Source organism: Thamnophis elegans, chromosome 9 (assembly GCF_009769535.1).
Source record: "Thamnophis elegans isolate rThaEle1 chromosome 9, rThaEle1.pri, whole genome shotgun sequence".
Lineage (NCBI taxonomy): Eukaryota > Metazoa > Chordata > Lepidosauria > Squamata > Colubridae > Thamnophis > Thamnophis elegans.
Window position 1 is genome coordinate 14676352 of NC_045549.1, and position 27898 is coordinate 14704249.

At 42.9% G+C, this 27898-nt stretch overlaps 2 protein-coding genes across 2 annotated transcripts in view; both read right to left on the bottom strand.

Annotated features, from left to right (window-relative positions):
- LOC116513231 (G protein-regulated inducer of neurite outgrowth 3-like) overlaps nt 1-27898 on the bottom strand; it is a 217165-nt gene that overhangs the window by 76974 nt on the left and 112293 nt on the right. The gene's annotated exons all lie outside the window — the stretch shown is intronic.
- Nucleotides 1-27898, bottom strand: part of LOC116513312 (protein FAM13A-like) — a 126695-nt gene that overhangs the window by 52009 nt on the left and 46788 nt on the right. Inside the window, exon 7 of the mRNA XM_032224330.1 lies at nt 12363-12523. Coding sequence (XP_032080221.1) covers nt 12363-12523 — 161 coding nt within the window. The remainder of the gene's footprint in view (nt 1-12362; nt 12524-27898) is intronic.

A 27898-nucleotide genomic window follows, 5' to 3' on the forward strand; every position in this document is an offset into this window, starting at 1 on the left:
GATGGAAGGCTGAGTCAACCCTGAGCCGGTGAGATTTGAACAGCCGAACTGCAGCTAACAGTCAGCTGAAGTAGCCTGCAGTACTGCACTCTAACCACTGCGCCACCTCGGCTCTCTTAAAAAGTTGTGGTTGCAAGATTAAACTTTAATGATACAGGAGCTAAGGATCAGAGGAACATGTGCCTTCCTTTATAAATTTATAGACTGTCTCGCCCACTTGAGAAGCTGCCCTCCTTGCCAGTTAATAAGTAATCATCTCATGACCCAAAACAATTTAATTGAAGTGTTCTTTCTCTCCATGCTTTAGGCTGCCATTGCGTTAGTTTTTCCAAGCTGACTCACTTTAAATTTTGAGTACATTTGTCTCCACCCTCCTATGCAATCAATCCCATTCTTTTATTCCATCGCGGGATGCTGGCACCATGAATAAAGTTACATAACTGAGTTTTTTTTTGGGGGGGGGGGTACATATTTTTCGAAAGCTCAGGCAACAAAGGCTCCTGTGATACATATTTGAGGGATTGGCTCCAGTCCAACATTTTTTTTAATGATTAAAAAAAAAAGAGACTTAAACGTTTGGTGTTATTTCTTTCCTCTTTGATGCAAAGTTTTCTAGCAGCACAAAATTTGAGCATCACCAACTTTTTAAAAAGTTCAACTTTCACGTACCAGCTTGCAAAGTCAGGATTATGGGAGGAAAAAAATTAGAATCATGTGCAAATATTGCTTAGGGCTCTATAAACAATGCATTTGGAATAAAATATAATGGATTGTTTATATCTACTGTTGTGCACTGAGTCATCTTTGGTGAGCTGGGCGGCTGTATGAATTTGATAAGTAAGAATAAACAAATATCTGCAACTACTCCTCAGGCAGTCTTTGACTTACAACTGTTTATGTAGTATTGTATTGTATTTGTATTTTGTTTATTTGTATGCCGCCCTTCTCCAGGAGGGACTCAGGGCGGCGAACAACTCAAAGGGGAAAGGGAACATAAACAACAGTACACATAATTAAAATACACGAAAATCACACAGCCATACCAGTCGAGAGGGGAGGGGAACTCATCAACCCCAGGCCTGCCGGCACAGCCAGGTTTTGACGGCTTTCCGGAAGGCCTGGAGAGAGGTGAGGGTCCGGATCTCCGCGGGGAGTTCATTCCAAAGGGCCGGAGCTGCTACAGAGAAGGCCCTCCCCTGGGTAGTAGCCAGATGGCATTGGCTGGTGGACGGAACCCGGAGGAGGCCGACCCTGTGAGATCTGATGGGTCTTTGGGAGGTAATTGGCAGCAGGCGGTCTCTCAAGTACCCAGGTCCAATACCATGAAGGGCTTTATAAGTTACGACTAGCACTTTGAAGCGTATCCGGAGACCGATCGGTAGCCAGTGCAGCTCGCGGAGGATAGGTGTAACGTGGGTGTACCGAGGTGCACCCACAACCGCTCGCGCGGCTGCATTCTGGACGAGTTGAAGTCTCCGAATACTCTTCAAAGGCTGCCCCATGTAGAGCGCATTGCAGTAGTGACCATTCAAAGTTACAATGGTACTTGAAAAAGTGACTTATGGCTGTTTTTCATGATTACAAATGTTGCAGCACCCCCCCTGATTACGTGATCAAAATTCAGAGGTGTTGCAACTGATTCATACAGTATTTATGATGGTTGCAGTGTCCTGGGGTCATGGGATCCTCTTTTACGACCTTCTGACAAGCAAAGTCAATGGGAAAGCCAGATTCACTTAGCAACCATGTTATTAACTCAACAACAGCAATGATTCACTTAACAAACATGGCACGAAAGGTGGTAAAATGGGGCAAAATTCACTTAACAATTGTTTTGCGTAGAATAGCAACAGATATTTTGGGCTGAATTGTAGTCGTAAGTCAAGGACTACCTGTATACCACCCCCTCCAAATCTGAGTCATACACTCTTTACTTCCTATAAACAAGGCCAAGATAGGTACCTTTCCCCCCCAAAAAAGAGGGTGAAAAGGTAGGTGCGTCTTATACACTGAATACAGCCCTTTTGGCCTCCTGAAACCTCGCCCCTGCGCATCACGTTTTTCCCATAGGCTTTGAGCCTATGGAGCCTGAAAAGTGCTCCTGGGGGATGGGCAGAGCAAAAACAAGTGAAAAAGCGGGCTATTTTTTGCTCGTTTTTGTCCCCCCCAGCCCCCAGGAGCACTCTACAAGCCTCCCAAAGCCTATGAATGCCCTGGTTTTTTTTGCAAAAAACGGGCCCGTTTTTGCAAAAAACAGGCCTTTTTGCCCTTTGCAGGCTTCTTAAACTCTCTGCATTGCCCCTTTTTTCTTAAAAACGAGGCGTGCAGAGGGTTTTGGAGGCATGCAGAGTAGAAAAAAATTATTTTAAATTTACCTCTTCAAAATCTTGATGCGTCTTATACTCCGGTGTGTCTTATAGTCTGAAAAATATGGTAAGTCCTACCAAATGTTTATGAATAAAGTACAATATATAAATATATACAACATATATACACACACACACACAACAACAACAACACCAGCATACCTACACCCGTGAAAATCTACAAAAACACACACACACACACACAAACACACACACACACACACACACACACACACACACACAAGGTGTGTTACGACCGGTATGCCCCAATACAGACATACCAATGCCTTCTGGGAGCACCAAGTACTGTTCTGGTATGGTGCTCCGGAGGGCCCACCCACCCGCCCTGCTTACCGGTATTTGAAGTTTTCAGAGCTTCCGCGCAGGCATATGGAGAGTAGGGCGCTTGTGTGATGCTCCGCCGAGCAGCTGGAATGTCACAGAGGCATCGTGGGCAGTAAGTACTAGGACAGAGGTGTCACAAACAAGGACCAAAGGCCGGACGCGGCCCATGGGATACTTAGATCTGGTCCATGGGGCTACCCTGGAAACAGCAAAGGACCGGCTTGAAGTGCCTCTGCCAGTGAAAACGGAACTCACGAGGGCCACATGCGGCTCTCCCAAGCTCTGTTTTTGCTGGCAGAGGGTTGCAGAAAGTCGTCCCAGTTGAAAACAGAGCTCTGGAATCTGTTTTTGCTGGCACAGCACTCGGGCCACCACGGGTGCCCCTGACACGAGTGACATCATGCAGGCCACGCCCACCCCTGCCTCACCAAGCCAAACACAACCCTGATGCGGCCCTCAATGAAATCAAGTTTGACACTCCTGTACTAGGAAATGGAATGTGGGCACAAAATCTTACTTGGGAAATGTTCAGACATACCCTAAAGGTGACACAACTTGCTTTCCTTGGCAGATGCCCCAGGTGTATGTACAGCCAAGAAATCACCAAACAGAATATTAAGATCTCTGGCAGAATACACTGAGAATACACAAGAACCTGCTTATTTTATCAGCTCTAAACAATGAACTCTGTGCTAGGCAACTCTAGACAGTGCGGGCAGGAAATAATAATTTTGAGGTCACAGCAGATTATGCATTGAAGGCTAATTCGTGTTATCACACAGACATTCGACACAAAGAGCTAGATCCTGATTGAATTCCATTTGATATCAATGGGGATAGTCATTACTGATCAGAACTAAACATTCAAAAGTACAGTAATTTTTTTTAACAGAAGTCTTTCTTAACTTAGCAAGCTATTATCCGTCTATAATGGGGTACACTAATTTGGCAATTATTTGAATCCAATTGATTTGAGGGTTTTTTGTTTACTTTTAGAAGTACAGTAAAGAAAGCAGGCAATATGCCTTTGTATATTTTTAAAAATTATTATTATGACATGATTAATCCAAATGTATGAACAGTGTTCAGGATACCCTGAAAAACAGAGCACTGAGAGTAATGTGATTTGATCGAAAGTATGTTTAAAAACGCAAACATAGGGATGGAATGATATTGAACCCAAATGTTCGAAGAACTGAAACTATGCACTGTGCAGAATTTTAAAAAAATCAAAACACCCAATACCACAAATGTTGAACTACTGAATTGCTAAGAAAGCCAGACTGGTAGTCCTCCACTTACAACCGTTTGAAGTTACAATGGCATGAAAAATGTGACTTACGAACGTTTATGACATATTTATGAACGTTTATGACAACTGTTCATATTTATGACGGTTACAGTGTCTCGGGATCATGTGATCTGTTCTTGCAACAAAATCAATGGGAAAGCCAGATTCACTTAACAACCGTGTTCCCGACTTAACAACTGTAGTGATTCACTTGACAATGGTGGCAAGAAAGGTTGTAAAATGGGCCAAAATTGACTTAACAAACATCTCGCTTAGCAACCGAAACTTTGGACTCAATCTCGGTCATAAGTCGAGGACTACCGGTGTTTTAATTTCTGGTCTAATCCTGTCTCCAGGAAGGATGGCTGAGAAAACCTTGTTAAGAAAATTATAACAATGAAAACATTTTTTAAAAAGCCAGCTATCAATCAATTAATCTAAAATCAATGTAGGCTGTTCTTAAGAGTTCCATTTATTCTATTTTATGTGACTAATCCTGTTTTAATGTTTGCAGCATAGAGTGCATGATACATCTTTTCAGGATCCTGTGGCTTAAATGTCACCCGATCTGGTAGATTTCCATTAGGGTTACCTTATAAACAGCTATATGACTATGAACCCCAATCTTAACCCCTAAAGCCAGCCCATGAAGATATTACAGTAATGGCCAAAATTGTGGAAACCTTTTGGAAAAAGTGTATTTTTGAGGTTGGATGGCTAATAACCCTACTTTTTTTGGAGTAGTATCATAAAATTATATATCACTGGAAAGCTAATTTAATCAAGAATGTAATGCAACAAGGTTTGTTCAATCATCTGTATTCTATGAAACGTTATAGCCAAATAACAAGAAAAAGGAAGCACAGATTAGGTTGATATCAGGTAGCTTTCCTTCATCTGATTGTAGCCAATGAGCATGAATGTTTAGAGAGCCAATCAGGTGTCATCTTGTTTTGGCAATAAGCCAATCAAGTTACCCAAGTAGGTATTAACTGACATGTTGATAACTTTTGTATATCTCATTTTTTCCATGGTGATAATTTTTTTATATCCTGTGTTTTCTACGTGTTTCACTTTTCTTCTCTATACCTGCTATTCTAATAGTAAATCCTTCATAAAAGTTATTGCATTACATTCTTGATTAAATTATCTTTACATTGATATATAATTTTATGGTACTAATCCCCCCCCCCCAAAAAAAGTGGTGTTATTAGCTATCAAACCTCAAAAATACTGTACTTTCCCCAAAAGGTTTCCACAATTTTGGCCACTAGTAATTTTGGCCATATAGTAATTGTTATTGAAGGCTGGTAAGAGATTGGAGAGACTCAACAAATTTGTCTCTTTTCTTAAAAGATCTATCACGAGGACCAAATGGCAGCTTCCTGGAAATAAATGGGCCAAAAGATTTAGTCTAATAGCTTCTGAACTTGAATTCATCACTGCATACTTAAATAGACAAAATTGGCATAGCAATATTCTAACCATTCACTGACTTCTGCACAGTAAGTTACCTGATCATCATGAATGATAGATGTCTTACCGCAGAGCAATCTGACATTTAAAGACATCGCTACTTAGGGAACAAGTTATATTAAAATGTTTATTACATATTATATGATATATTATAATTACATAATAAAAGTATTTAGGCTACGAATTTATGTTTGCAATTGAGACCAGAGTGCAATGAAAGTGAAGTAGGTATAACAGCCATAACTTTATATTTACCGTATTTTTCGGAATATAAGACGCACCGGAGTATAAGATGCACCAAGGTTTTGAAGAGGCAAATTAAAAAAAAAGTAAGTATGTAGATATAGGGATAGAGAGGGAGGGAAATACAGTAGGTAGAGGGAGAGGGAGAGAAATAGAAAGAGATAGAGAGAAATACAGTAGATAGGTAGGGAGAGAGAGAGAGTAGTTAAGTAGATAGATAGATAAAGGGATAGAGAGAGAGAAATATAGAGAGATAGAGAAATACAGTAGGTAGGTAGGGAGAGAAAGAGAGTATAGGTAGGTAGAGGGAGGGAGGGAGGGAGAAAGAGAGAGAGAGAGAGAGAGAGAGAGAGAGAGAGAGAGAGAGAGAGAAATATAGTAGATAGGTAGGTGTTTCTGCTGGCACAGCATTCGATCAATGTAATTCTCTTCAATCAGTTAAAGGGCTTTCCAAAAGGAAAAAAAAAGTTTTTGTACTCTGCAAACCTCCAGAAAACAGCCTGTTTTCCATGAAAATGGGCCTGTTCTTTTTTTAAAAAGGCATGAATAGCCTTGAGGGGCATTGCAGAGTGCTCCTGGGTGGGAGGGGCAAAAACGAACAAAAACGGCCCATTTTTCACGAAAACGGGCCCATTTTTTATCAAAAAACTTGCATGCATAGCCTTATGGAGGCTTATAGAGTACTGCTGAGGGTTGGGGGAGTTCTGACCCCCCTCATCCTACACCAAAGCACGCCGAGACAAAATACTTCAAGAACTTTATTAACAGACAGACAGGCCCTTGGCAGCAATCCAGCACAGACAAGACGTGGCAGCAATCCAGCAGAGACTAACCTTGGCAGCAATCCAGCCTGCCAAGCTAGCCCCAAAAGTTCTCCCACTTTAGTGCAAATGTTGACTCCTGCAAAAGGGCATGTGCACAATCATTCCTTTTATAGTCTTGAGAGGAACCTAATTACCACCAGCTGAGTGCAATTATCTCCTGTAACTGCGCAACTGTTCCTTCCGCCTATCAGCTCTTCGGTGCCGGGTGTCCAGGAACAATTCTCTTGGCTCCTCCCCACTGCACCAATACATGGCATCATGATCACACTCCCTTGTCTCCTCCCCACTGGTCCAAGGTTCAAGCGCCTCCTGGTGGCCAACGAGCCTCTCTGCGCCCTACTCGGAGTCGGAACCCTGTCCAGGGTCCTCCAGAGCCGACTCATAGGGCCCCTCGCTGTCGGAGTCTGGTGGCAGCTCCAACGGCTCCAGCTGGGCCACAACAGGGGGGGGGGAAACGGCCCATTTTTTGCTCATTTCTGCCCTCCCCAGCTCCCAGGAGTTCTCTGGAAGCCTCCTACAGGCTCTGCACGGCCATTTTGGTGAAGGGGGCGAGGCTTTGGGAGGCAAAAATGCTGTATTCAGTGTATAACACACACCCAGATTTTCAGCCTCATTTTTGAGGAAAAAAGGTGAGTCTTATACTCAGAAAAATACAGTAAGTCAAAGAGATGAAAGGTTTTGTAGCAATGACTACAAGACGTCAGAGGTCTATTAAGTGCAGATAGTCCTTGACTTACAAGGTAAAGGTTTATGAACAAAGTACAATATATACATTTGTGCTAGTCGTTCCCGACTTTAGTGGGCGGTGCTCATCTCTGTTTCAAAGCCGAAGAACCAATTTTGTCCGAAGATGTCTCTGTGGTCATGTGACCGGCACGACTAAATGCCGAAGACAGACGGAACACTGTTACCTTCCCACCAAAGGTGGTTTTTATTTTTCTACTTGCATTTTTTACATGCTTTTGAACTGCTAGGTTGGCAGAAGTTGGGACAAGTAACGGGAGCTCACTCCGTTACGCGGTGCTAGGGATTCGAACCGCTGAACTGCCGACCTTCTGATCGACAAGCTAAGTGCCTAAGCCACTGAGCCACCACGTCCCTTGTAGTCCTTGACTTACAACAGTTCATTTAGTGATGGCTCAAAGTTACCGAAGCACTGAAAAAAGTGACTTATGACCATTGTCCACACTTATGACCTTTGTAGCATCCTCGTGATCATGTGATCAAAATTCAGATGCTTGGTAAGTGACTCCTGACAGTTGCAGTGGCCTGGGATAACATGATCCCCCTTTTGCGACCTTCTGACAAGCAAAGCCAGATTCACTTAACAACCGTGTTACTAACTTATCAACGGCAGCGGTTCACTTACCTGCTATGGAAAGAAAGGCTGTCAAATGGGGCAAAACTCACTTAACAGAAATTCTGGGCTCAATTGGGGTTGTAAGTTGAGGACTACCTCTGTAGTATAACAATGCAAACTTCTAGTGTATACAGAGAAAGGGAAAAAGTTACTTTGAATGGGTCTGGAAATGATTCCTGCAGGGTCAGCAGAAAATATGGTGTTTTAGATATTTTAGAGGACAATTTTTAAAATGGCCAGTGGCTTTGCTGGCTAGAACTCCTGGCAGCTCTGCTGCTCTCACATCCAGAGAAGAGAGAAAGCTAGTTTGCAAAACCACCAATTAATAAGTGATTGAGGCAAAACACTAATTCTTGAGTGAATGACCTTATACTTGAACAAATTATATACAGTGTGTGTGTGTGTGTGTGTGTTTATGTATGATTGGCGTTGTGTTCTATTGGAATTTATCACCACTATTTGTACAATTATAAAACAGATCACAATAGTGCATACACATCTGTTCTGACCCCACTTGTTCCACACCAAAGCACACTCCGAGTCAAAGATAAATTATGGCATTTAATTAACAGACAGACAGGTCCTTGGCAGCAAACGGGCACAGACAAGCTTGGGCAGCAATCTAGCACAAATAAGGCTTGGCAGCAATCCAGCCTGCCAAGCTCACAGTAATGTCCGACATTCAATCCTGCGTTGACTTCTGCAAAGAGGGGCGTGTGCACAAGGAGTCTTTTTATAGTCTGGAGAGGAGCCTAATGACCACCAGCTGAGTGCAATTACCTCCTGTAACTGTGCAATTGTTCCTGATGCCTAGTAGCTCTTCGATGGCGTGCATCCAGGAACAACTCACTACTGGCATCCGGCTCATTCTCCCTTGTCTCCTCCCCACTGGTCCAAAGTTCAGGCGCTTCCTGGTGGCCAACCAGCCTCTCTGCGCCCTGCTCGGAGTCAGAACCCTGTCCAGGGTCCTCCACATCCTCCAGAGCTGACTCATAGGGCCCTTCGCTGTCGGAGTCTGGTGGCAGCTCCAACGGCTCCTGCTGGGCCACAACAAACATCTACCATTTGCAGTGCCAGCAGCAACTACGAGATGCTACCCACACTTTAGGAGAAGAAACAGATCAACAGAGTTGGAAGGGACCTTGCAGGTCATCTAGTCCAACTCCCCCGCCCAAGCAGGAGACCCTATATCATTTCTGACAAATGGCAGTCCAATCTCTTCTTGAAAGCCTCCAGTGATGAAGCTCCCACAACCTCCAAAGGCAACTTCTGTTCCATTGGTTGATTGTTCTCAGTCAGAAAATGTCTCCTTATTTCTAGGTTGAATCTCTCCTTGGTCAGTTCCATCCATTATTCCTTGTCTGGCCTCCCGGTGCTTTGGAAAATAGCTTGACCCCTTCCTCTCTATGGCAGCCCCTCAAATATTGGAGTACTGCTATCATGACTCCCCTGGTCCTTCTCTTCACTAAACTAGCCATGCCCAGTTCCTGCAACCATTCATCGTATGTTTTAGTCTCCAGTCCCCTAATCATCTACCATTATAAGACTTAGTGTTTCAAGGTTATTCACTGCAGTGGAATAAATGCTAAGTAAGGAACATGTCACATCAAATCTGATATTAGCTGTGTTGGCTGGGAAGATAGGCACAGGAGCCATAACAAAACTGAAAGAGACAGTTGGGAAAGGTCACATTAAGAGGGAAAAGGAGTCATCATGTAGACTACCCAACTTATGGAGCTTAGTTTTTGTAGGATATGGTGGTGTCCTCACATCATAAAAATAGAATGGCGAAGACAAACAGTCATCCTGGGTAATTTGCTTATACATAGGATCTAACTTGTTTCTAAACTAAAGATTTTCTGAGGGGTTCATGATGTTCTCTAAGCTTACTTGTTTTCTTACCCTAACTAGGTAACATCGTCAGTGCTAGTCTAGTACTGATGATGTTACTAGTTAGGGTAATGAAACGTCTGCAAGAAAACAAGCAAGCTCAGAGAGCACCAAGGACCCCTCATTTCAACCCTGAGCTGCAAATATTCTCCTTTCTTTCCAGATCTACAGATACCAAAAAAGCTGAGAAAGCAGTTTCTTCTTTCATCAGTTCTATTCCTAGCAAATCTTAACAACAATAGCAATAGGAAAATTTGTCTTGACTACCATGGAGACAGAAATAACATGTTTCTTGAAACAAAGAACATTACTTTATAAGGAGGAAGCCAAGATATTTTGTGCTTTATATAAATTTTATTCCTAAAACAAAGGCAGTGAAGCATTTTTTTCCAAAAATATATTTCATATAAGTAAAAGAAGCAAAAGCAATACTGGGAAACACAAAATTTGGTTCTGTTCTAATGTTTAATTTAATGGATTTGATTTCTGAATATTACTACTCTTCTGTTTTTAGGATCAAAAGAGATTTGAACTAGCCAATTTCCAATTCATAAACTGTTGGTTGTGATAAGTACCATATTTTTCAGAGTATAAAACACACCCTTTTCCCTCAAAAAAGAGGCTGAAAATCTGGGTGCATCTTATACACTGAATACAGCATTTTTGGCCTCCCAAAACCCCGCCCCTTCACCAAAATGGTGTGCATAGCCTTTAGGAGGCTAATAGAGTACTCCTGGGACTGGGGAGGGCAAAAATGAGCGAAAACAGGCTGATTTTTGCCGCCCCAGCCCCCAGGAGCACTCTATAAGCTTCCTAAAGGCTATGCATGCGCTTATTTTGACAAAAAACAGGCTGTTTTGGGGAGGTCTGCAGAGTGCAAGAACTTTTTTTTAATTTGCCTCTTCAAAATCTTGGTGTGTCTTATACTCTGGTGCGTCTTATACTCTGAAAAATATGGTAACCCATGGCTGCAGAAATCCAGGTAGTCCTCAATCTACAATAGCTAATCAAGTGATAGTCCAAAGTTACAACAGCACTGAAAAAGTAACTTATGACCATTTTTCACAGTTACAGCCTTTGCAGCATCCCCATGGTCACGTGATCAAAATTCAGACCTTGGCGACTGCCACACATTTACGACTATTGCAGTATCCTGGGATCATGTGATCCCCTTTTGCAATCTTCGACCAAGCAAAATCAATATGGAAGCCATATTCACTTAACCGTTTTAATAACTTAACAGCTGCAGGGATCTACTTAACAACTGTGGCAAGAAAGGTCGTCAAATGGGGCAAAAATTACTGAACAAGCGTCTTGCTTAGCAGGAGAAATTTTGGGCTCAAATTTTGGGTAAGTCAAAGGTTACCTATTTAGTTCTTCTGGCATACACTTCACACAGGAAGTATTGGTACCTCATGGCTGATATGGCACGACTTAGGCTTAGACTTGTGTGAAATGGAGAAGGGCATCTTGCTTTGATCACATTTCTCCAGGTAATCCTTCAAGGTAGCTCAATGAACGGGTGCTCCAAGTGCTGCATGGAACCGACACGCAGCTCCCAAACTAGCCACTTCAGTGAACACAGAAAGGACATTTCTCCCGCAGCCAGATAACTGACTTCAGCACTTTCCATCAGCTGCCTCAGCACTTTTGATCAGACAGCGTGTCTTCTATGACACGGCACTACCTCAAAACATCTCCGACACCTGGAGTCTGGACTACGCTGCAAAGTGCCGGCTTTTCATTCTACTTTGCTATAATACAAATCTTTTCAGGTTCATTCCAGATCTTGGGTTTTCAATGACATTCTAATTTAGTCCAGCTTGCCCTTTTTGCTGGCATCTTCATTTACCTGTTTTTGGCACAGATCAGGATTTTTTAAAAAATAAAATAAAATTATGGGCTTCAAGTGTAAAAAGCTCTACATGTTTTCCTCAGTGGCAGATGGTAAGATTGATCTGCTTATGTCCTGCCGCTAAAGCAGGTCACAATTGTTAAGGTTATGTTTTATTTCTCTCCCCACCCCAATCGCACATTACAAGGACTGAAAGAGAGCCAAGGTAAGGGCATGTTTCAGTATCATCTTGTTTCACTAAGAATGCATCTAACAAACGGAAGCGTTCCTTTAATTTACTCATCTTACAAATGCTGAGAAGAATGATTATCTATTTCACGAAATCTAATTTGCCACAGACATGGTCTCGGTGCGTTACCAACTGTTCTAATTTTTTTCCTGAAGATCGTTAACTTGGACCACCCCCCAAAAAAACCATTAAAAAAATCACACGCATCTGCTGGCATGATTTTCTAATAGTTCTGTTAGCCCTGCAGGGTTGCACGTAAGCAAAAAGAGCGTTTCGCTATTAATAATAAACAAAACGAGTGTGTCTAATTGAAGGGAGCCATGGCTGGCTGCTGAGCATTTAAGATTTCTTACAGCACTTGGCATTCTGCTGCAGTGCTCTTAAGCTGCAGCTTCGCGTACCCACAAACACAACAACTCTCCCATGAAGACGAATCTGGAAACTAAGCTTGCCTCTGATGATGCAGAAAGGAGAGACACTGACCTGGTGAAGAACGCACCACTGCTTAGGAAGGAGATTTCATCCGCTAACTCCATCTCCTTGGGACGCAAACTATTGGTTAAATGGATGCTAACCCCAGGAATTCCATCTGACAGTCTCGGCTGCAGCATTAAAGGCGTCAGAGATGGTCTTCCTGGTCTGGACTGGAAAAAAGCAAATCAAAGAAAAGGCACCACCGTTAAGGGGACAGAGGAATTTTCCGAGCTCATTTTGAGCACAGGTAGAGTGGATTTTTATTTTTTTTAAACCCCAGCAAAGAATGACTCAGCAACTCCCCCACCCCACTCCTCACACATACCTTCTGTTATAAGGTAAACATAAAAGCATACTGCCACAGTAAGGAACATTGAACAAAAGTCTTGCAATGCACTGAAATATTGGGGAAAAAAAAGAAAAAGAAAAAAACCCCACAACCTGGAAATGTGATTAAATAAATAGCTTGAAAGAGTGTGCTACACATTTTTGTGTATATTCTCTTTTCCATTATCTTCTACCTTGTGTTAAACTCCCCAAATAAAGGATGAGATTATGATTTATCTCAGAGAAAGAGTGCTAGACTGCTATTACTGGAATAACAACACACAATTAGATGTGTTATTATGTACACTATGTAAGTGGAGTTAATAACTGCCTAATAATGGTGACTCAGCTACATTTATGGCATTCTTCCTGGTAATACTGTAAATCTGGTTGACATCTCAATATCGTACAGAAATATAGGAATTAGAAATATAGAAATATACCATATAGAAATAGAGGAAATAGAAGAGTTATTGAGTCTGTCATCTGCACCTCTATAACTGACTGGTTTGGTTCTGCAACCCAACAAGACAGGCACAGACTTCAGAGGATAATTAGAACCGCAGAAAAAAACAATTACTACCAACCTGTGTTCCACTGAGGACCTGTACACTGCACGAGTCAAAAAGAGGGCAGTGAAAATATTTACAGACCCCTCACATCCTGGACATAAATTGTTTCAACTCCTACCCTCAAAACGATGCTATAGAGCACTGCACACCAGAACAACTAGACACAAGGACAGTTTTTTCCCGAACGCCATCACTCTGCTAAACAAATAATTCCCTCAATATTGTCAAACTATTTACTAAGTCTGCATTACTATTAGTATTAATCTTCTCTCTCTCTTTTTTTTAAAATTTGTTTTATTTTATCAATTTCATATATACATTCACAATTATATGATCTCATAACTGTTATTAATAATATGTATTTATAACAATTTTTCCCTACTGTTGACAATATACTTGAAGATTGCTTTTTTAACATCCCATAGATCCATCTTATCTTACAACGGTCCTACTTCTTCTTCCCTCCCTCCCTCTTTCCTTCCCTCGTTTCTTCTCTCCTACTCCCCTTCCTTCCCTCCCTCCTTCCCCTTCCCTCCTTCCCTCCCTTCTTCCTTCCCTCCTTTCTTTTCTCCTTCTCTCCTTCCTTTCCCCCTTCCTTTCCTCCTTCCTTCCCCCCTTCCTTCTCTCCTACATTCCCTCCTTCCCTCCTTTCTTCTCTCCTTCCTTCCCTCCTTTCTTCTCTCCTTCCTTCCCTCCCTCCTTCCTACCCCCCTTTCTTCTCTTTCTTCTAAGATAGGAAGGAGAGGAGAAAGGGAAAGGCAGAGGAAGAATGGGAGGGAATGTAAGAGTAGGAAAGAGGGGAGGAATGGGAAGAAGAGGGGAAGGGTAAAGGGGAGGAAGGGGAAGGAGAGAAGGGAAAGGAGGGGAGGAAGGAAGGAAGGAGAGAAGAAAGTATTAATCTTCTCATTGTTCCTATCACCCATTTCCTCCCACTTAAGACTGTATGACTGTAACTTTGTTGCTTGTATCCTTATGATTTATATTGTTTCCTAGTATGATTTGATTGCTTATTTGTACCCCATGACTATCATTAAATGTTATACCTTATGATTCGTGATGAATGTATCTTGTCTTTTATGTGCACTGAGAGCATATCCACCAAAGACAAATTCCTTGTGTGTCCAATCACACTTGGCCAATAAAGCATTATATATAACTGAATTTTAAATGTATTTAAATTGTGTTAATGTTTTATATGTTTTTTAATTGTATGACTGTAAGCTGCTTTAGCGAAATGGGTGGCATAGAAGATTAATAATAAACAAAAGTTTTATTTGTGCTTGCTTACTTTACAACCCCTATTATTATGCAAGAAGAAATACTAGAACACCTTTTCCTCCAATTCTTCTTCTTCATCATCATCATCACCATCATAACTGCCCTTTCCTTCAATTCATAAATATACAGAAACTGAATAGCCTGGCTGAAAATATTTGTTTCCTAGTTGGAGCACAAAAACACAACCAAACATTTATGTTGTAGGATCGGTACGGGATATTATGTAAGGAAGCGATTTCTCAGCTGCTTATTAAAGCAGCTCAACTTTGTTTCATGTCAGCTTGAAATGATGTCTCTGTTTAAGGAGTTGCTTCTTGGTCCCATTGCACCCCAGACTGTACAGATATGATTTATATGACTGTTTGCTTAATTACCATTCAATCCTAATAGACCCCCCAAAAAGGTACTAAGTTCCAAAATCCCCACTGCGCCCCCTCCCCCCATGTACTGCATTTCAGTCCCCCAAATGCCAAGTCCCTCACTGAAAACACACCACACTTTTGTGTTATTCAACCTTGGAAACTTTAAGTTGTGTGGGCTTCAACTCCCAGAATTCTCCAGACAGCATGAGCTGGTTGGGGAATTCTGGGAGCTGAAGTCCACATGTCTTAAAGTTGCCAAGGTTGAATAATGCTGCTTTAGACACAGCTTTGCCTCCAGTTACATGTATAAAGTAATTTATTCACTGGCAGACCCAGTCAGCAAATGGAGAGATTTGCTCCGACCTCAGTTTCTTATTAATGCAGCAAGATCTGCTCAAGTTAGGTCAGCTTCCAAAAATTTATTTCACTATCCCAAGCTGGTCTTCTTGAAATGATTCTTCCAGGTAGACATTTTAAATATCATCTAGAAAAGGAACATAGGGACGTGGTGGCTCAGTGGCTAAGAAGCTAAGCTTGTTGATCAGAAAGGTTAGCAGTCCAAATCCCTAGTGCCACGTAACAGCGTGAGCTCCCGTTACTTATCCCAGCTTCTGCCAACCTAGTAGTTTGAAAGCATGTAAAAATGCATGTAGGAAAATAGGAACTATCTTTGGTGGGACGGTAACAGTGTTCCATGTGCCTTCGGGGTTTAGTCATGCCAACCACCCATTTTTTCCATTTGTTTGGGGCCGGCTGACATGTTAAAGGAGCCATGACTTATGATTAAAGCTGCATTATAAAAGCATTTCCAAGCTTTTAGGCACTGCTCCAGCCACAGTGTTAATTTGTAGTCTATTTTGGAAAGAAGAGGGAACCTAGAGTATTGAATTTATGTAATCTCGGGCCTATTAACACGCCTCCTGCGGAAAATTTTTTGGCAACTGCACTGCTAAGACACATGAGCCCTGAAGCTGACATAGAGAGACCTACTGTAGCAGTTGGACAGCTTAAGAAATTCTTGCTGCCTTGTTTGCTTTCTCAAGGGAAATGGATCAAGGTGACAGTGGGAAACAACCCACCCCCCCAATAAAAACCCAAAAACACAGCCTGCAGAAGTTCACCCACAGAGTATGTAAATAAGTCCAACTTCTGTTAGCATCTGAGGCCTGCCTAAATAAATGAATACATCATTCCCCCCCCCCCCAAAACCTCTTCACAACAGTAAACCTATAGGTAGTCCTTGATTTGTTGTTGTTAGTTGTGAAGTCGTGTCCAATCCATCACGACCCCATGGACAACGTTCCTCCAGGCCTTCCTGACCTCTACCAACCACTGGAGTCCATTTAAGCTCATGCCTACTGCTTCGGTGACTCCATCCAGCCACCTCGTTCTCTGTCATCCCCTTCTTCTTTTGCCCTCCATTGTTCCCAGCATTAGGCTCTTCTCCAGTGAGTCCTTCCTTCTCATTAGGTAGCCAAAGTATTTGAGTTTCCTCTTCAGGATCTGGCCTTCTAAAGAGCAGCCATGGTTGATCTCCTCTAGGACTGACCGGTTTGATCGCCTTGCAGTCCAAGGGACTCGCAGGAGTCTTCTCCAGCACCAGAGTTCAAAGACCTCCATTCTTTGGCACTCAGCCTTTCTTATGGTCCAACTTTCACAGCCATACATTGCAACTGGGAAAACCTTGACTATACACACTTTTGTTGGCAAGGTGATGTCTCTGCTTTTTAGTATGCTATCTCGATTTGCCCTAACTTTCCTCCCCAGGAGCAAGCGTCTTTTAATTTCTTGGCTGCAGTTCCCATCTGCAGTGATCTTGAAGCCCAGGAAAATAAAATCTGTCACTTCCTCCATTTCTTCCCCATCTATTTGTCCTTAATTTACAAGAAGTCAATGGGAAAGCTGCTGTCGGCCCTTTCACCACTGGGGGCTGCCTGAAAGAGCTGCCCAGCGAAGGCAGCTGAATTTGTTTGGCAGGCTGCAGAAACAGAGCTGAAAACCTGAAGACTTCAGGTCCATTCTTGCACCTTCCCAAAGGAGTTGGCCAAGTGCATGGAAGGCACTTGAATTTCTTCAACAGGCAGCTCTTTCACTAGAGACAAGCGGAAGCCAAAATCCAAGCAGAGAGTGGAGAGACGGTATGGTAAAGAGGATGTGGTGCCTCAGATGGCTGAAGGAGGCCCGGTGATGACCACTCACGAGTGTCCCTCCAGTCAATGGCTGAAAATCCTGCTTGTATTTCAATATTTTCAACTCTTGAATGAATGATACTTCCTGTTGTGGTCTGCTGGCGGCCAGCAGAGCTGCAACAGAGTTGGACAGTGAGGAGGTTGGGGAGGGGCATGGGCCAGTCCTGGAGTCTGGGGAAGGCTTGGACGAGGGCTCTGCATCGGAAGCAGAGACGGGGCCAGGACTATCTGGGAGTTATGTGCTGCCTCCGGAACCCCTAGAGGCAGAAATCAGTGAGGAAGCGTTGGGGGACCCTGTTCCCAGTGCACACATGTGCAGAGCTGCCAGAAGGCAAGAACAGTTAAGACAGAAGGGGCAACTCAGGAGTAAGACTTGGAGGCCCTCCCATAGGACATAAAGAAGGAGCAAAGGCACATAAGCCTTTGCAGGAAGCAACTTTGTTCATGCTGGTTGGTTTACCTTCTGAAGCTCCGGTTTGACTCTGCTCCATGTGGCCTTGCCAAGCTAATTGCCATTTAAGTCTTAGGCAGTGTTTCAAGGAAGATAAAAGGTGGGTGCTTATCAGCCTTATCCCGAAAGACTTTGGCAGCCTACTGTCGGACTCTTTACAAACTATTTGGGACTCATTAGGGGCTGTGAATGAACATAATTCACAGCCTTTGAAATAAAAAGAGGATTTTGGGGGCTAAGCGTCTGCTTTTTATTATATCAGGAAGCCTAGGTCAGAACATATCCTAGGGGTTTTCTCACCCTCCTGCACTCCTTACCTGGAACTCTGTCTACTTAATGACCCCCAAGATTGCTAAATGACTACAACTGAGAGTACCAGGATCAGGCCCATCACTGAGGTAGCATATCAAAATGGTTTTCTGAACCCTCCTCTCCCTTTCCTGATTTTAATTTCTTGTTTTGTGTGACAGGATAAATCCACACACCCCATTTTGTCAGGTGTCAATAAGCCAAACATATTTCCATAGCAAGCATGGCTGATACAGGAACAGTCTAACCTTGTCCATACCAGGCCAGATTATTTTTCTATAGCAATAAAACCAAAACATTTGTCACTAGGGTCATTTTTATTATTGCTCCTGCTGCTGCTATGATAACAACTACAATTACTACTACTGGTATTACAACAATTACTACTATCACCATAGCATATAGATCTTGAGTATTATGTGCATTGTGACTCAGTGACAGAAATAATTACACAGAGCTTCTTATAGTAGTGATTTCTTGGGTTACATGCTTACACTTTCACACAACTTTTTAAATACACTGATCAGTTTCCCCAAAGCATCGGCTTTTGTCGTCAGTATGGAAAAAGTCCTTGAGAAGTTTAGTCTGCTCACAAAGCTAATGTCAATGCCATAATGAAAGATTATGCTGCTCAACTCCATGTGTATACACCCAAATGGGCCAGAGTGCTTAACTGGGAAACTGTCTCCATTTATGGCAGTCTTATACTTAATATCCATGATACTGAATTACTGCTTAATGAAAGAATTTAGGTGTCTCACTTACATTGTTGGCATTGTTATACACAGCACGCTAAATCAAGCAAAAATATGCAGGTTTTTCAAGAGCCACTGACAGTTTGTATAAATACTGTAGACTTCTGCTTCCCGTCATCCTTAAGTGTAGAGAAATCAAGGGTATTGGAGAAAACAGCCCTCTCTCTTCATTACTCCTAGTGGGCTCTGCATTGTTGTTGTTGTTAGTTGCAAAGTCGTGTCTGACCCGTCGTGACCCCATGGACAACGTTCCTCCAGGCCTTCCTGTCCTCTACCATCCTCTGGAGTCCATTTAAGCTCACACCTACTGTTTCGGTGACTCCATCCAGCCACCTCCTTCTCTGTCGTCCCTTTCTTCTTTTGCCCTCAATCTTTCCCAGCATGAGGCTCTTCTCCAGGGAGTCCTTCCTTCTCATTGGGTGGCCAAAGCATTTGAGTTTCCTCTTCAGGATCTGGCCTTCTAAAGAGCAGTCAGGGTTGATCTGCTCTAGGACTGACCGGTTTGATCGCCTTGCAGTCCAAGGGACTCGCAGGAGTCTTCTCCAGGGCCATAGTTCAAAGGCCTCAATTCTTTGGCCCTCAGCCTTTCTTATGGTCGAACTTTTGCAGAGCTCTGCATGTCTGTTTGCAAATGTTGGGATGGTGGGTGTTGGAATCAGAAAGCAGCTTACTTTATTCTTTAATAATCTATCCAACCATCCTATTTTTGCTCTGGTATTGAACACTTTTTTTAGCTTGAGTGTTTATAAATTGTCATCCATAATTCCTCATGATGCACTGTGTGCACAGAGGGAGAGAGGTCCTGGTTTTAAATGGAATAACACTCTTTCATGTGGACTTCTTGACAGGTACGAAGAGTCACAACCATACATTATGTTCCAGTTAAGCTGATTTATTGATTCTGCCTACACATAAGTATCTTGCCATGTAATGGTCAGCATTAAATTGACGCTAGATAAAAGTTAATGAAATTCAAGAAGATTTGAACTTAGACCAGGGCTGTCAAACTCGATTTCATTGAGGTCCGCATCAGGGTTATAGTTGACCTCGGGGCAGGGGATGTGGTGGGCATGGCCAGCTTGATGTCACTTGTGTTGGGGGGGGGGGAAACACGCCTATGGAGGCCTAAGTGCTCTACCAGCAAAAATGAGCTTCTGAGCTTTATTTTTGGCTGTGACAAAGCTCAGGGTGGGGGTGCTGTGCATGGCCTCAAGATCTGTTTTCAATGGCAGAGGCACTGCAGGCCAGTCCTTCGCTGTTTTCAGGGCAGCCCCATGGGCCAGAACTAAGCACCCCTGCGGGCCGATCCAGCCCTTGGCCCTTGAGTTTGACACCCCTGACTTAAACTATTTGTACAAATGTAACAATGCCAGGCTGATACCTCTCTTGACTCCACCACCAGACTCTACCTGTCCTTCTCCTACACTCTACAAACCTTCTAAAACCAGCGCAGAGTGGATGCAAGTTTAATTTCCTAGAAAGAAGCTGATTCTTGCAGTACTAAAACCTGTAACTCTCATGGGAGGTTATCTGCTGTAGATTTGGATTGATAGAAAAGTGTACTTATTCACATATCGCATAGTTAATGTACTACAGAATTTACAATAGAGTCAGGTGTTCTAACCTTGGTTTTTCAAAGAGAGGAATGAGATCTGTATCACAAATATACAGTCGTGTGGAGTGCTCTTCCTCAGGATTAAACCCAGCCAAGGTCATTGAAAGTTCTCAATTCTCCCCCTCCCCTACCATCCTATTTTTATGACATCATTTTTCAAAAAAAAGTCAGTATGATAAGGCGTCTCTTTTTGTGGTAGACTCAACAAATGCACCTTAAAAGAGGTTTATTCCTTTGCATTTATATTCTTTATCTAACTTCTCAAGCTTACTGGTATCGATGTAAGGTGGTGTGGTTTGGCTGTGCCATAATAACTGAAGATAGCGAAGACTACACACCCCATCCCCAATTATATGTGTCTTTGCGTGCGTGCATGTGAGTGTGTAAAAACCTCTTGTAAAGATATTTTCCCTTTAAATTCTTTCTTATTCCACCACATAATTTAGGGCCAAGGTTATGAACTTTTCTATTTTTTTACCCAGTAGCAATCTGCCCATTTCTTGTCACTGCACTCTAAACTAAAACCAGAATGGTACAAAGAATTGCAATAAGCATAATCAAGGGCAGACACTAAGTCTCTGGTGGAGACAAAATAGTCATTATGTTAAGCCTTGCACGAAGACACTTCAGTGAGGTTTCGGCAGCATTCCTCAGCTATTGAAGTGGTGTTTCACAGAACAGCGAAAGCTCGTCTCTGCTGTACTCGCAACCAAGACACAGATTAATAGGTTGGCATTACAAGGAGTCACATTCCGGATGAACTCCTAAAGGATAAGATTGATTTGAAAGTGGAACCGAATTCCCAAGGTTCCCTTCATTGGGTACATTAAAATGGAGGCTAGATGGCTATCTATTTTGGACCCTTTCAGAAGAATTGCTGTTTGAGCGGAGGCTGCTGTGTTCAGCAGCCTAAAAGAACTATGATCCTAATTTAATCTGACAAGGCACTTTCTCCACCAGCACATTTGTTTCCTCTTTCAAAAAGAGCACGCTAGAAGCAGTTCCCAGACTCTGGTTTTTCAAGGCAAATAAAGACAAACCACATACCATCAGAGGTTCAATGCATCTTTTCATTTAATACCCGTTAAATATTTATAACCGCCGAGGCAGCAAGCTGATAGCTCTAAGTGGTAAAAGGAAACTTTCTTCCTCCACATTCCCAACCGGTTATAACATGGGTGTCAAACTTGCAGCCTCACGTTGCCGTCATGTGACATTTCACAATTTCTCCCCATTCGCCGAGCTGGGGTGGGCGTGGCCTGTGCATGACGCATCCGGCCCACGGGCAGCCAGTTTAACACCCTTGGGTTATAACTACTATTTGAATGTCCCGAGGGTGCTTTTTCAACAGTCAACTGGACTTCGTTTTTCCTTGAAGATGTTTTGCTCCCCATCCAAGAAACTTGCTCAGAACGGAAGAAGCTTCTTGGATGAGAAGCGAAACGTCTTCAAGGAAAAACAAAGTCCAGTTGACTGTTGAAAAAGCACATTGGGGACAACCATGACCTGGATGACTGAGAATCTTCAGACATTTATTTATTAGGACTTGAATGGTTTCACAGTAGGTTTAGGTTTAGGTTTCGTTTTATTTATATGCCGCGCTATTCCCAGAGGGACTCAGGGCGGCTCACAAACCCAAGGGGGGAGGGAAACACAAAAACTACAAATACAAGCATTTAAAAGTAACCAACAGACACACAAATCGAGAGGGGAAGGGAACTCATCAACCCCAGGCCTGCCGACACAGCCAGGTTTTAACGGCTTTTCGGAAGGCCTGGAGAGAGGTGAGGGTCCGAATCTCTGCGGGGAGCTCGTTCCAGAGGGCCGGAGCTGCCACAGAGAAGGCCCTCCCCCGGGTAGTAGCCAGATGGCATTGGCTGATAGACGGAACCTGGAGGAGGCCAACCCTGTGTGATCTAATGGGTCACAAGGTGGCGCAGTGGTTAAATGCAGCACTGCAGGCTACTGCTAGATCAGCAGGTCAGCGGTTCAAATCTCACCGGCTCAGGGTTGACTCAGCCTTCCATCCTTCCGAGGTGGGTAAAATGAGGACCCAGATTGTTGGGGGCAATATGCTGACTCTCTGTAAACCGCTTAGAGAGGCCTGAAAGGCCTATGAAGCGGTATATAAGTCCACTGCTATTGCTATTGCTATTGCTATTGCTATTGCTCTTTGGGAGGTAATTGGCAGCAGGCGGTCTCTCAAGTACCCATATGAGTAGCATATGAGCTAAGGACAAATAACATAGGACAGAAGAAACACGTGCAGGAAATTTACTCATGAGACCATGGAAAGTCAATTATCAGGAGAGCAGAGGTCCAATAAGCCAACAACTGGCCTGATAAGAAATGATTTCCCAGCTCTGGAACTTCAAGTGAAGCTTTCAATTCTTGCACTATTTTGGGAATAGGAATTAAAGACTTTATCCAAGCAAAAGAGGCAATGCTCACCCATCGGGCCATAACAAAGGATTTTCTGTCTCCCCCCCCTCCTTAATAAGCAATCTCACAGAAATGAATGCAAATGGGATTTACACAAACCACTACCAGAACTCTTGCAAAAAAAAAGAGAGAAGGGAGCTTATATAATCTGCAGTTCAAAAAACAGATCAATAAATCTTTTTGCTTTTGAGAGCCAAGATAAAATGTTTTGACAGCAAACTGCTAAATCATTTGGACACCAGTTGTGATGTAATGGTATCCAAGGACGCTGGAATATCTCATTGTATGTATGCTTATTAATAAATGTTTGCAAATGTTTAGGATTCATCTAAAGGCATAGCATTACCCGGATAGTTTTCGAAAGTAATTTTTATGTATTTTGATGCATTGTTGATAACAGTCGGCCAGTAAACACTCAGTTGCATCCGGGCGCCCAGACACTGCCACAAATTAAGAGATTACAGGGTTGTATAAAAAGGAGGTATTGACAATAGTTGATTCATGTTTGCACAGGATTTTAGTAACAGTCTTGGGCAGTCACACACTGCTGCAGAGACTGGTGGCATGTTTTACTTCTTCAAATCCGTTGCTCTCACCCCAACTCCCCTTACTTCCTGCTGATTTTCAGAAAGGCACAATTAGTCAGGTTTTTTGTTACTGGCAAAAAGCCATCTCTCTTCTAAGCAAGTCTTTCCTTTCACAGTATACAGTTTTTCAAAAAACCCTCCTGGGAGAGGAAAAGAGACTTCATGCTGCTAAAATGCCATGTTTGTAATGGGAAAATAGGAAAGTACAAAGTAATTCTTAGGATGTTTAAGAAGTTTGGAGAGCTGTGGTTTTCAAGATGCATTGTGTCCATTCACTGGGGCTCTGCCAGGACTTTGATGAGCCACAAAGCTTCACCCCTGATGAACCTCAGCAAGTCAAGGTTTGCGGAGCGGACCTGTTCTGACCGAGGCTTCCCAAGTGCATGAAGCAAACTCCTGGTCCCGACAAAAACTCGTTTTAGTAATTTCCTGTGAATTCTGCTCATTCACATCCAGCAAAGTCTTTCAAAGGAGGATTTACAGTCACAGACCTTATCTGGCTTTGAGAGCTGCCAGGCCGATATCTGCAAAACTTGGCAAGGAGTCTCGGAGAGTCACGAACCAATTAAGCGAACTAATTCTCTCCTGCAAACTCCACTCCCCTTTCCCTCTTTTATTTCCTCTGGGAGGGGCCATTCATCGTCCACTTGTGGCCTTACTCCCAAGTCGACCCTTGTTCTTTAGCTGTTCCTTTTGTCTGGCAACTCTGCGCATGCGCACACTGGGAACAGGCTCCAGCTATTCATCGGCCTCCCTGAAGTTTGACTCCGAAGGCAGCTGATAACTGTCAGACGGCCCTGGCCCCATCTCTGCCTCCCGACACAGAGCCCTCACCAGAGCCTTCCCCAGACTCCAGGACTGGCCCATGTTCCTCCCCAACCTCCTCACTGTCTGAATCTGCTGCCAGCTTCACTGGCGGGCCACAACAGACTCTCTAGAACAGCCATGTACAGCGTGAGACCCCAATCACATATTGCTCTTTGGAGTCTTGAATATAGCTTGAGTGCTCCACCAAAAGTTACCTTGATATTTTAGTGAGACAAATGGGGAAAATTATTGCACACGTGGCATGCAGTAATTCAATTAATTTTTATTTAGTTGGCTTCGTGAAGTCATATCTCTGATGCCAAATGGGCCCACTATGAACACAATAATGGCTGCTCATTTCTTTTTTTCAATGTTTCCAATCACTTTGAGCAAAAGGCAATAATAAGCAAGGTTGGGAAGAGTAGAGGGCGGGTAGCATTTTGATCAATTAGTGCTTTATAGCCAACTGTGGTGAATATTCGAACTCCCAGCAGATATTTCACCAGAAAATCCAGATTTTTCTCAAATATTCCAAAAATGTCCACCAGGCCCAAAAGCTGCGGAAATCCTGCTAAGAGTCGTTTCGTTAGGGAACAGAACTGATAGGATGGGGATAAGCTATCACGTCTATAAAATTGGTCATGAGACTTAATAACGCTAAACCGGTAAAAATTGCTTGTGTTTCTAAAACAAAGGACTGTCTTTAGAAACACAGCTAGCCGATCTTGGAACTGCTAATGTGTGAAAGTTTAACTATCAGATAAGATTAGGAAGGAGTTGTCCGTGTTCTTTTATAAGCCTTGTTCCTTTACTAAAAAACCTCATGATGGTGAACTTCCACAACATTGTTTAATATCTAACTTCATTTTGTTTCATCTCACAACAAAGATTGATTGAGGAAACAAACACATCACTTTCTGTATTCATGTTCTTTCCCAGAAAACACAAAAAAACCCAGAACTACTGTCAATATTATGCTATTGTGTAAGAGGCTGAAGAGATTAAAAAAGGGAGAAATTCTTCCCTTTTAAAGATTCTATAAAGTACAGAATCTTTATATTGGTGTACATTATGTCATTGCATAACGCAAGACCTGGTTCATCTTGATTGATTTTGATCTTAGATGTTAGACTAGTTCTTAGATGTTAGACTTTTCAACAGGATTCAAATACTTCAGATTATGCTTTCATCAGGTACAAAACAACACTGTTTCTTAAAAACCAGGATCCTTTTTAACATTATGGATTGCTCTCTGTTCAGAGATTGTTCAGAAGAACTAGAAAAGTAGTAAAGTACTAATACATAAGTACCATATTTTTCAGAGTATGAAACGCACCTTCCCTGCCCCCCAAAAGAGCGTGGAAAAGTTGGTGTGTCTTATATGGTTCCACCACAAATGCGTGCACAACAAAAGCGCGCCTGACTAAACCGCGGTGTCTAAAGCGCGGTGACAAAACCGCGCGATGAATGAGCGACGAATTAGCCCTAAAGCGCGCTGACAAAAGCGCGCCGACAGAAGCGCGCCGACAGAAGCGCGCTGTAACGTAACCCTAAACCTAACCCTAAACCTAACCCTAACCGTAAATCTTACCTTAAATTAAATCGCGCTTCTGTCAGCGCGCTGTTGTTGGCGCGCTGTTGTTGGCGCGCTGTTGTTGGCACGCTTTTGACATCGCGGTTTTAGCGCCGTGCTGTTGTCAGCGCGCTTATGACGTTCGCGCTTTTGACGGGTCACGGTCTTATACACAGAATACAACCATTTTTGGCTTCTTGAAGCCCCGCCCCCAAATCCCATTTTTGCGAAAAATGGGCTATTTTCCCCTTTTTCCCTCCCGACCCCCAGGAACACTCTGCAGGTTTCAACAGGGCTGGGGGAAGGGAAAAATGCCCTCGTTTTTGCGAAAAACAGCCCATTTTCCGGCCGTTTCCCGCAAAAACAGGATCATTTTTGCCTTCCCCCAGCCTTGCTGAAGTCTGTAGAGAGCTCCTGGGGGCCAGGGAGGACAAAAACTTTTTTTTTCTTACTTACCTCTTTGAAATCTTGGTGCGTCTTATAGTCCTAAAAATACAGTATATGTTCAAAGAATGAGGCAGGTAAAAACCAGATTGGAAAATATGATGAAGAAAAGGGAATGTAAAATGACAAATATAAAGTCAGAACCGGGTTTGCTGGAATGCTATCCCAAAAATACACCAGACGGAAGAGAAAAATAGGCACCCACAACAACAGAAGAGGAAAGGAAGAAAGAAAGAGGAAAGGAGAATAGAGGGAAGGAGAGGGAAAGAAGAAAGGAGAGGAAGATTGGGAGGAAGAGTAGGAAAGAGGGTATGAAAGGGAAGAGATAGAGAGGAGCAGGGGAGAGGAAGGGGAAGAAGGGAAGGGAAAGGAGAGGAGGAAAGAATAATGTAGAGAAGGGAGGGAGGGAGAAAAGGAAAAGAAAGAAAAGTAGGGTGACAGCAAAATAAAATAGGTGCATGGGATGGTAAGCAAAGCAATCCCGATCATATAATTTATTTATTTTTATATGGAAAAATGAATGTTTAAAAGTGTTAAAATGTGATAAGAACAATAACTATGAGAATGTATACTTGTAAATGCGTGTAGGTGACTAAAAAAATAAAGAAAAGCTTTTTTTTTTAAAAAAGAGATTGTTCAGAAGTTAATTATAGATACTCGGCACGTCATAGTGTAAATATTCCAAATAAATTGCTCTACTTTGGCAGTTTAGAAGGTGAGTCAGAAAAGTCACTAGAAGCCTCCGATTTTTCCATTTGTGGCCATTCCAAAGGATTGGAAGGAGTTGTTGTTTTTTCTGGAGCACATCGCCTGTGGTTGGCTAAATTAACTGTTTCGGATGCCTGGAAACATTGGCTGTCCTAGTGCTGAGGTGGCTGACTCATGCTATCATATTAACCCCTTGATTACCGTAGAGGATTGTGCATCTTGGCTGCAATTTCATTTACCGTATTTTTCTAACTATAAGACGCACCGGTGTATAAGATGCACCAAGATTTCAAAGAGGTAAGTCAGGAAAAAAAAAGTGTTTGCCCTTCCTGGTCCCCAGGAGCACTCTGCAGGCTTCAGCAGGGCTCGGGAAAGGCAAAAATGCCACCGTTTTTCACCAAAATGGGGGCATTTTCTCCTTCCCCCAGTCCTGCTGAAGCCTGCAGAGTGCTTCTGGGGAGTGGAGTAAGGCAAAAACAACCTGTTTTTTGCCTGTTTTTCACCAAAACGGGGGCATTTTCCCCTTCTCCCAACCCTGATGAAGCCTGGAGAATGCTTCTGAGGGGTGGAGTAAGGCAAAAACGGCCTGTTTTACGAATATTTTTCACCAAAACGGGGGCATTTTTCTCTTCCCCCAGGCTGTTGAAGCCCACAGAGTGCTTCTGGGGGGTGGGGGAAGGAGAAAACTCCCCCGTTTTACAAAAAATGGGATAAGGGAGCCAAAAATAGCTGTATTTGGTGTATAAGACGCACCAACACTTCCACTCTCTTTTAGGGGGGAAAAGATGTGTCTTATACTCCGCAAAATACGGTAATCATTGCAATTTAAGAAGCCACATGTTTGCAGTCAGAAAGTAAGCCTCTTGGAAGGGTTTAGTGATATAGTTGGAGGGAGGTGGGAGGAGGGAAGCCTGCTCCAGGAGGTTCTCTCCTTACTCTGGGGAAATGATTTGGGCAGGGGCATTGGAGAGTTGAGGATATGGCCTGTTTTTCTGGCTGGATCCTGCATTATTATAGTTTTTGGAGGTGAAATGAGTCCTGGAGTGATTTGGCTCTCAGTTATTTTCACCTTGATCTGTCTGTACTAATATGTATCTGGGAGTGTATTTCTGCCTAAAAGATCACC